Source organism: Lycorma delicatula, chromosome 4, assembly GCF_047948215.1.
Source record: "Lycorma delicatula isolate Av1 chromosome 4, ASM4794821v1, whole genome shotgun sequence".
Taxonomy (NCBI): Eukaryota; Metazoa; Arthropoda; class Insecta; order Hemiptera; family Fulgoridae; genus Lycorma; species Lycorma delicatula.
In genome coordinates this window covers 45,490,755-45,500,203 of record NC_134458.1, presented here as the reverse complement: position 1 = coordinate 45,500,203, position 9,449 = coordinate 45,490,755, and the positions used below count along the sequence as shown (strand labels likewise).

The 9,449-nt window shown below is 39.3% G+C and overlaps 1 protein-coding gene across 1 annotated transcript in view; it reads left to right on the top strand.

The window, feature by feature from the left end:
- Nucleotides 1–9,449, top strand: part of LOC142323340 (excitatory amino acid transporter 1-like) — a 72,847-nt gene that overhangs the window by 41,300 nt on the left and 22,098 nt on the right. Inside the window, exons 6-7 of the mRNA XM_075362838.1 lie at nucleotides 1,262–1,307; nucleotides 2,512–2,695. Of these exons, the coding sequence (XP_075218953.1) occupies nucleotides 1,262–1,307; nucleotides 2,512–2,695 (230 nt within the window). The remainder of the gene's footprint in view (nucleotides 1–1,261; nucleotides 1,308–2,511; nucleotides 2,696–9,449) is intronic.

Here is a 9,449-nt window from a genome sequence, read left to right as displayed (position 1 = left end):
CTAGTTTTGTTTCTTGTGTTAGTTAGCCAATGAATTAAATTATTACTATTCAAAATACTGCAACTCTTCAAAAAAAAATTATTTTTCTTCATAATAAATACAGAAAAAACAAACTGAATCCAAAATAAGTTCATCTGAAAAGATCATACCTTTCAGACTGTAAAACATAGTTTTTTTTTTTGTAATTGTCAGAGAAAAGATTCTGGAAGTACAAAGGGTTGAATAGAGAGAGGTCTGTTGATATTTAGACAGAGTACATGAATAGATTGGTTTATTTATATAAATGGACTACACTGGACATCTAGATTTTGACAAAGACTAACAAGGGTTTATTATTATAAACCCCCCTTGTTAAGAAACTAACAAGGTTTTCCACAAGGGTTTCTATTTCTTCATTTACTTTTGGTCCAGTAGACAAAGATAGGTCTAGAACATAAGATCAGAAGACAGATATGTAAAAACAGGTATAAGAATACCAAGAACAATGTGTAATCATCCCATGTTTGAGAATCGTATCTATTACAGCAGTTTGAATATGCTGCCAAAGATATGTTACTCACATTGATGTATATATTTTTTACTATTTAAATTTATCAAATTATTTTTTGGAGTTGCAGATCAGGGAATCATGGGGTAGTCACTAAAGAGGATCTGCCAAATGCAGAGAAAAAAAATGATGATAATCTTATTTATCATTTTTTACTTTTAAGTGTAAATTATAAACTATTTCTGAAGTCATCATGGAAAGTGGGAGGTGTAATGATTGGCAAAATCTAGTATTGTAGAACAAATTTTCTTACAAAGGTCAAAATTAAATGTTTTATTTAAAAAAAACAATGATTCCCTCACTAAAAGAAAGAATAACTTTATTAAAAAACCTCAATTTTTTTATAGTAAAAAGAAAAGTAGAGGACTTTTTTTTGTAGACCATTGTGGTCACCGAACCCAAGTTCTGAAAACCCATCCATAGAATTAACTAAAATGTTTTTTAATTTTAAAATCTTAACCCACTTACAACCTAGAAAAGTTGTTTGATAACAGTAAAAAAATAATCAACAGATATTTATGGAATTATGAAAGGACAGGTTAATTAGACTTGTATAAGAATGTAAATTGCATAGAATAAAATTAGAAATGTAGTGTAGGATTTAGTATGCAGTAATTTTTACCAGAAAATATCATTTTTTTGTTTTAAGATTGGGTTATTTTAAAATAATTTTATATATTTTTTATTGATACATTTACATTTCTGTTGTTACAGTATCGCACAGTTTTGGTACCACCAAAGGCGGGAAAAAACTACACCCGTAAGTTTGATATTCTTTTATTAACTAAGCCAATTTAAATTTTTTTTAGTCTGTAGATTGGATGACCATATTTTAAAGTCCTTAAGCTCTAGTGAATATCTGGCTGAAAGGTTTATAAAGTTTGACAATTCTACACTCCACACAATTCTAGAAATAGGTGAAAGGTATTGAGAATACCACAACTATAAAGACTTGTATATTCTTCACATAACAGTGACTGAAAGTTTCATGATCTAGGTTTTATCTGTGGCAAACACAGAAACCCATCTCAGGGAAGAAATCAAGAAAAATTTTATTAAAAAAAAATTTACTTTTAAAATATTGTGCAAGTACCTCAATAATAGTTTTCCGTTCAACATGTACCACCCACACTTCTAGAACCAGTGTTATATTTTTAACTAATATAAGTTTCCTGTTATTTTTAGAGCAGCAATATTTTTTATCAAATATTATGAACATGCCTCAGCAGGGTCTGCTCTTGTTATTAATATTACCTGTAATTAAATTGTATAATGATTATGTATACTGCCAGTAATAATCACTGTATGAACTATAATAAAATATCTGGACTTTCCTGGACATAGTATCATGTGTTTAAGCTTAAAGTAATCAAGATTAAAGAGCAAAGGAAAACCGTGTTAATTTCTCTTTGAATTCTTTTCTCACTGAGCTTTGCTTGACTGGTAGTCCATGCAAAATAATCTATGTGCCACCTTCTTACTCAATCCCTATTCTTCAACCACTTAACCCCACTTGAATTTGGCAGTAGGATGAAATACTAAATTACACAAAGAAAAAATAAGTGAGTAGAAGGAGCTTTGCTATGACGTTGATGGAATTTTTTTTTAAATGATCAAATGATGGCGTTACATGGACAGAACAGTTTGGTTGAGTTCAGCACTGATTCTTTAATATCATACAATCTCAGCTGGACTGTTTTTCACTCTAGCTGAACTGTTTTATTTTCAGAATTGAATTGTTTTACCTGATATATTATATATTAGCCTTTGTAAATTATGAATAATATGCCAACATATAAGTTCATCAATTTTTATTTTTTTAATTTTAAATATATTACATTTTAGAATCACCAGAGACTAAATGGGCATGTTTCAAGAATTCTTTGAACTTATTTACTGTGATATTTCTTTTCTTTTTTTCTGCAATGTAATATAATTAATAATAATAATTTATTTAATTAAAGGTAACTTACTGCAGTGGGAAATAACACATGAATATACAGAAGGATCAAATGTCTTGGGCTTAGTAGTATTTGCTGTTACAATGGGTATTGCAATTGGGCGAATGGGAAAACAGGGTGCTCCATTACTTCACATATTCAAGGCACTTGGAGATGCCATGATGATTATCACCAACTGGGTCATATGGTTTGTAATAATTACAAGTATTATATTTATTATTATGTAAAAATATTTATACATCTCTTTGGTCTGTTTGTATGTACTTAAAAGTAAGTAAATAGATGATTTCCATTTTTCTGTCTTTCAGCCTCAATAATTCATAATATTAAGAAACAAATATTCTACAGTAAAATCATATAATTTTTGTTACAATTTTTTCCACATTAACTCTTTAATATCTGTATTGAGTATTGAGTTTAAAGGTGAACAAATTTATGTGGCGAAACATGTAGGTAATTCCTATGAAAATGTATGTTAAGACAATAATTTAATTTATATACGTATGTGTTCTTAGTAAACAAATTTAAATATATATATATATATATATATATATATATATATGTGTGTGTGTGTGTGTGTGTGTGTGTGTGTGTGTGTGTGTGTGTGTGTGTGTGTGTGTGTGTGTGTGTGTGTGTGTGTGTGTGTAAAAACTAAATTTCTGTATTTTCTTACTTTTATAAAAAAATTGTTTTAACTAGGTTTATTGAAACCTATGCAATTTCATTTAACGAGAAAAAAATTAATTTATAAGCCATTCAGACAGAAACCTTAACAGGTTAAAAGAAGCAGAAAAGTAAAGAAATGAAAGTACCATAATTTACAAAGTGATCCACAAGCCTCTTCATAAGTTGTTTTTGCAAAAAGGAAATATACAGAAAAACTTTTAAAAAAGCAGACAGATTTTGACAATGACAAAAAATTTTACTGTTTCAGAAATTTTTACCTCAGCTTTAAAATAATATGTTGTAAATTGTACAATTGAGTATAATAATAAATTTGAACTCTTTAGAGAACAATCTGAATGGACTTTTCCTTATGTTTCAGTGCTTTTTCCCCAAATTTCAGCTTGAATATTTCCTTTAAGCTGTTGTATAGTACAGTGATTATTTATGTAAACCATTATCATAATCTGATATTTTATACATATGTATAATTTCAGTTCTTTAAGAAGTAATTTAACTATTATAATCAACATAACAATAATCATTGCAGTAAAATAAATTATTTTTCAACTATTAATATATATATATATATATATTTTTTTTTTTTTTCATGAAAGGAGGGAAAATCTGCAACTAGACACCCAGCAGCCTGTACTGTTGGGTGTGTAGGGTTTCCTGCCGAGAGAGGGACCCTAAAAACACCCCCAACACTAAAAACCCTCCCCAACACAAAATGCGGTGATACAGCCACCTAAAGGGTGTTGCATCATCATCGCGCATGTCCACGGGCACATCAGTGCCAACGTCAAGCAACGGCTTCCAGAATCCCCTGGAGGCACCCAGCAGTGGCGGTTCAGTTGGACCCCCACTGCCCACCCACAAAGGCTGGCCTTCCACTGTGACTCTCTGCCCGAAAACCACCCAACTACCTCTTCTCTTCTGCAAGCTTCCTAGAAAGTACATCTTTAAACCGTGCCACACAAATGTTCCATTTTTCACGCGAAGCCAACATATATTTCATGACCTCCTCTGAGGAAACCAGTCCATCAAACAGCTACTCTGTAGCCCATCTTGGACATATTAAAAATGTGTTTTCTACATCATCTCTTTCATGACAGTACACACATGTCGGTGTCTCCCACCTCCCTGTAACATGGAGTTAGACATTGAACGACCCATGCCCTGTAAGCCCAGTGGCTTACAGGCATGACCCAGTGGTCATCCAAAAATCCACCTCCCCGTGAATCCTGTTAAGCCAGGTCCTGACAGACAGTATTAGCTGATGCGTCCACCTGCCAGTGGTGGCCACGCCCCACCTCTCCTGCCATTGATCAAACATCCTGCTCCTGGCATCCTTCATGGAGACCTTCATACTCCGGTATCCATCTGCTCGCTCCTCTGCCAGCATATAAATTGAAGCCATACCGAATAACACAAGGACAGCCTCAAGCAACACCGATCGGTATGCCATGGCCACACGCAATGCTAGTCTTATAAGTGCTGTGTATCTTAGTTCAATCATGCTTAACCTTCAAATCTTGAAACTATACCTGGAGCTGCATATAAGATGACTGAGACCAGTGTGGACGTTATCAGTCTTCTCCTGGCCACCAACGTTCCTCATCAACCTAGAGACTACCAATGACACCTTCTCCGCTTTCTTGCATATCTCATCAAAATGCACCTTGAACTCCCTTGTACGATCCATCCAGACACCAGGATACCTCGTTCTCTCCGAGGGGGTCACTTCCATTCCTTCCAATCCAACAAAGATCCTCGGGATCCTCCTTCTTCCTGTCCTCTGGATCATTTTAGTACTATGAGGTGCAACCTTGAGCCCTCTAGCCTTTACCCAGTCCACCACCACCAAGGCTCGGTTGGCCCGGAGCTTAACTTCACTAGCATTCCTTCTCGTCACCACAATGGCGAGGTCATTCACATAGGCAAGTAACTGCACCCCTGCCATAACCTCAATACCCAGGAAGCCGTCATATGCCACATTCCAAGAATTGGCCCCTTTTTTTCTTTTTTTTAGAGGTGGAGGAACCTCATTTACGGGCGCCTAAGCAGTGTCGAGCTCGCTAACAGGTTCCGCAGGATGTTATTAAGTGCCTTGTATACCTGCACACTACTGACTAAACCTCCACCCCTGGCAACCCTCTCCACTGGAACAGCTAGTAGTGCATTACTTCAAGGGGGTTAGCACCCCCACACACAATTAGTCACTACAAGGAAACAGCAAAGCCATATCATCACGCGCATCACAAAACACAGTACATCACAAAAGGATATCAATCAAAGTTCCAACCAAGCACAAACACTCCCACAGGCACATGAGACCTCTTCAAACACACACACCACATGCCCACACACACGAGTACAGACCCTGCCAACACACAGACACAGACATCACATGAACTCAAGTGGAGAGAAACACCAAGCTCAAAAGGCACTCTCGAAAGAGACGCCCGTCAACCACACATGCACTTGCCACGCACACAAACTCACACATGCCTAGCAAAACACACACTCAACTCGCATACTTACCCATAACAGCCATCAGTCGTTGTTTCAGTGATGATGACAACATGCTCAGGCACTGGCAACAGAGTGTCCATGACCTTAACGCAACAAGGCGACCTCCGCACACTTGCAGGAGCCCCACAGGCACAAAGCGACTGACCTGTCCGGCCCGGCACCCCCGATGTCTTCTTCTCTGCCGGAACTCCTCTCATAGATGGAGCTTGTCTGTCACCTTCCTAGCATATCGATCCACCGCAGTCCACTCTTCCCCTCCGATCATTAATATTCGCTGAGTGTCTTCCACCTGAAACATATTTCCATAGCCCAGGGTATCTAATAACTCCTTTCGCTCTTCCCTGAAACGTGGACATCTGAAGTAGGCGTGCAGGGGGCTTTCCTTCTCTACACACTCCGGACAGAGGTTGGTGTGGTCTAGACCGAATCGGAACAGGTATGCCCTAAATCCGCCATGGCCCGCCAGAAACTGAGTGAGACTGTAATCCAGCGAGCCATGCGATCTCCTGTACCAAACCTTGACGTCTCCGATGAGTCGGTGCGTCCATCATCCCTACGTGGACCGGTTCCATCGCCCCTGCCAGTCATCCATTAGCTCTTCTTCTATGTCTAGAAAAAGATTAGTTCTTCTTCTATGTCCTGCTAGCAGTTTTTATCCAGAGGTGGAAAAATCCCCTGTTTCCTCAATCTCCTCCGCAACGATATCGTAAGGTCAATTGGGAGGTGACCCACTAAAACCTCTGCAGCCTCTTTAGATACTGTTCGGTATGCCAATTTCATCCTGTGAAACGTCTCCACACCATACAGCAGGGTGGAGTACGCCACCCCGGCCAGTAGCTTCCTCCGCTGCTGGTCGGCCAGCCAGTGTTTGGAAGTAGGCAGGCGATCAATCTTATCATCTTCTCAGTCCAAGCTTCTATAGTGTGTACACCGAATCTGAACCTGGAGTCTCTCCAGACTCCAAGGTATTTGATTGCCGGCTTGGAGGCAATCCTTCTACCTTCTATCACAAGCGTGATCGTCCGCTTTCGTTTGGCGGCGGAGATCACCACCGCCTCTGTCTTTTCTGGGGCCAGCGTCAACCCTCCTCCAGCCATCCATTCCCTTATCGCCGTAGGAGTTGGCAATCTTTTCCATGGCCTCACGTCGTGTTCCCGCTTGGACGACCAGGGCCAAGTCTTCAGCATAGCCCATTATTTTAACCTGTGGCGGTAGAACCACCCGAAATACATCGTCATAGGCAAGGTTCCAAAGGGTCGGTCGAAGGACCGATCCCTGGGGAACCACCCTGTCCCTTCCACCAATCTATCCTGTACATGGCACTCCAATCTGCGCCCAACAAAATACGAGCGCACCATCTCCCGTAAATACCGCGGAACTCTTTATCTCTCCAATGAGTCAATTATAGCAGCATAGGTTGTGCAATTAAATGTGTTCTTAACGTCTAGCGTTACTAGGACGCATATCCTTCTTCCAGGACACTTACCACCCTCCTCACCGCCTCGCAAACATCGGCCACGGCATCCAAGACAGACCTACCTTTGCGAAATTCATATTGACAGGGAATTTATATTGACACCGGCCCTCCTCCTCCACTGCTCCTGTTATTCTGTTGTAAAATGCGCTCTAGCACCTTGTCTAAGACGTCTATCATCACCAACGGCCGGAGCATGGAAGAGCTGGATCCCTCCGATGTTTGGGGACCAGTACCAGTCACTGACGTCCCATCTAGCCGGGAAAATGCCCTCTACCAAACAGGTTTTTAAAACCTCCAATATCGTCGCCGGATCAGTCCTTATCACCAGCCTAATCACCACACCTGACAGCAAATCCGGACTCGGTGCCTTGCCCGGCGGTATTTTCGATGCTGCAGCGCCAAGCTCTTCTTGGGTGAAGAGGAGCGGGAGCTCCACTTCACAGCTGTTATTATTGTTATTGTCCACCAATTCTTCCCCATGGGAAAAGAGGCCCTCTATAATGTTTCTTACCTCCTGCTCTTCCCGTGTAATTGGGGCTCGTGGTCCTACTGCTCTCTTCACAGGTATGTCTTATGGCCGCCCCAACGGGTTCGCATCCACTTCGGCGATCAATTGCTTCCAACAATTTTTCTTCGCATCCTGAATCTGCCTGGAGAGCTTCCTCTTACATTCCCTGTACGGGTCCGTATATATTAGTCTCAGGGAGTGGAGATGCGCCCTAGTCATCATCCTTCTAACCGCAAGGCACTCCCGTCTTGATTTAGTAATCTCAGGGGACCACCAATAAGTCGGAGGATGCCCCTTCCTTTTGTATTTTCGTGGAAGACAGGCACGCTTAGATTCCACTAACCCTCGCTCTCACAAAACCCCTTCTCCGATGAACGTCACACAGGGGTGTACGCATGCACGACCACATGGATGTTCTCCCGTCTTCCGACACCTCCCATCCGGTGCGTGTGCGAGAAGCATAAGGCTCAGAAATGAGCGCGATGTCCGCGTTCATCTCTGTAACATACCTGCCCATCAGATCATGGGCCAATGCCGAATGATTGAGATTAACTTGTAGTATCCTCATCTACGGGCTGCAGTACGGCCAGTCCTCCCCCGGCTCGCAACATCAGTCTTCTTGCTGTCCCTTCTAGGACATACAGTAGCAGCAGTTCAGTGTCCCTCCATGCCACACATCAGACACCTGGGAGAATTGACCCCTGGGGCATCCCTTTCTCCATGTTCATGAGCACCTCCTCATCCTCTTTGCAGGTGATCAGCATCTCCCTACCTGTCAAGTACTCTTGAATCATTCTGATCGGGTAGGGAGAAATCTTCCTATCCACCAGTGAGTCCAAAATAGAATTCAACCAATAGTATTGAAAGCATTTTCAATATCTACCATAATCTACACCGATATCTCCCGAATGTGTCTAATCCTGATGCAGCCACTTTAGCAATCTCCAAAACTCTACCTATTGCTTCCATAGTGGACTGCCCCTTCCTGAAACCATATTGTCTCTTGGACAGTCCACCAAGCTGCTCCAATTCCAGGCCAAGTCTCCTAGTCAGGAGAGCCTCAAAGACCTTTCCAATAGAATCAATCACAGATATAGGTCAATAACCACCTCCCACCTTAGACACCATGATCTATTGGTATATTAAAAATCTATTGGTAGACAATTAAACTAATTTTTTAAACCATATTTAAATGTAAATACAAATATTTAAATGATTTTAAATTAAATGAAGATAAATGTATTATTCGTTCAAGCCAATCAATGTTTTTGAATTTCTCTTGTTCATTAATTGTATTTTCATTATTGTCTTTATTATGTCTTTTTTTTATATCTTTTTCAAGAGTAAGGGATTTAAATTTGTTATTATTGATTTCTAATTTCAACATTATTTCAATATTTGAAAATGTACGTATATTTTCCTTAATGTGATCACTATAAATAGGTTTTATTTTGGTATTTATTTGCTTGTAAGTATTCCTGAATGATTATTTTTTTTTAATTTCTATCTGTCATTCCTGTGTAATTTTTTTTACAATTATTCTCTCTTATTAATTTATATTCACCACTTTTGTTAAATTTATTATTAGAAATAGATTTCCTGATATTATTTCATGAAATATTTATTTTCACTTTTAAATAATAAAAAAAAACTTCAGTAACATTAACATACATAAATCTTGCTGAAATGTTTTTTGTCATTCCTAAATAGAATTTTTTAACAATCTTGAAATCATAAGAAAAACACAGTAATTAG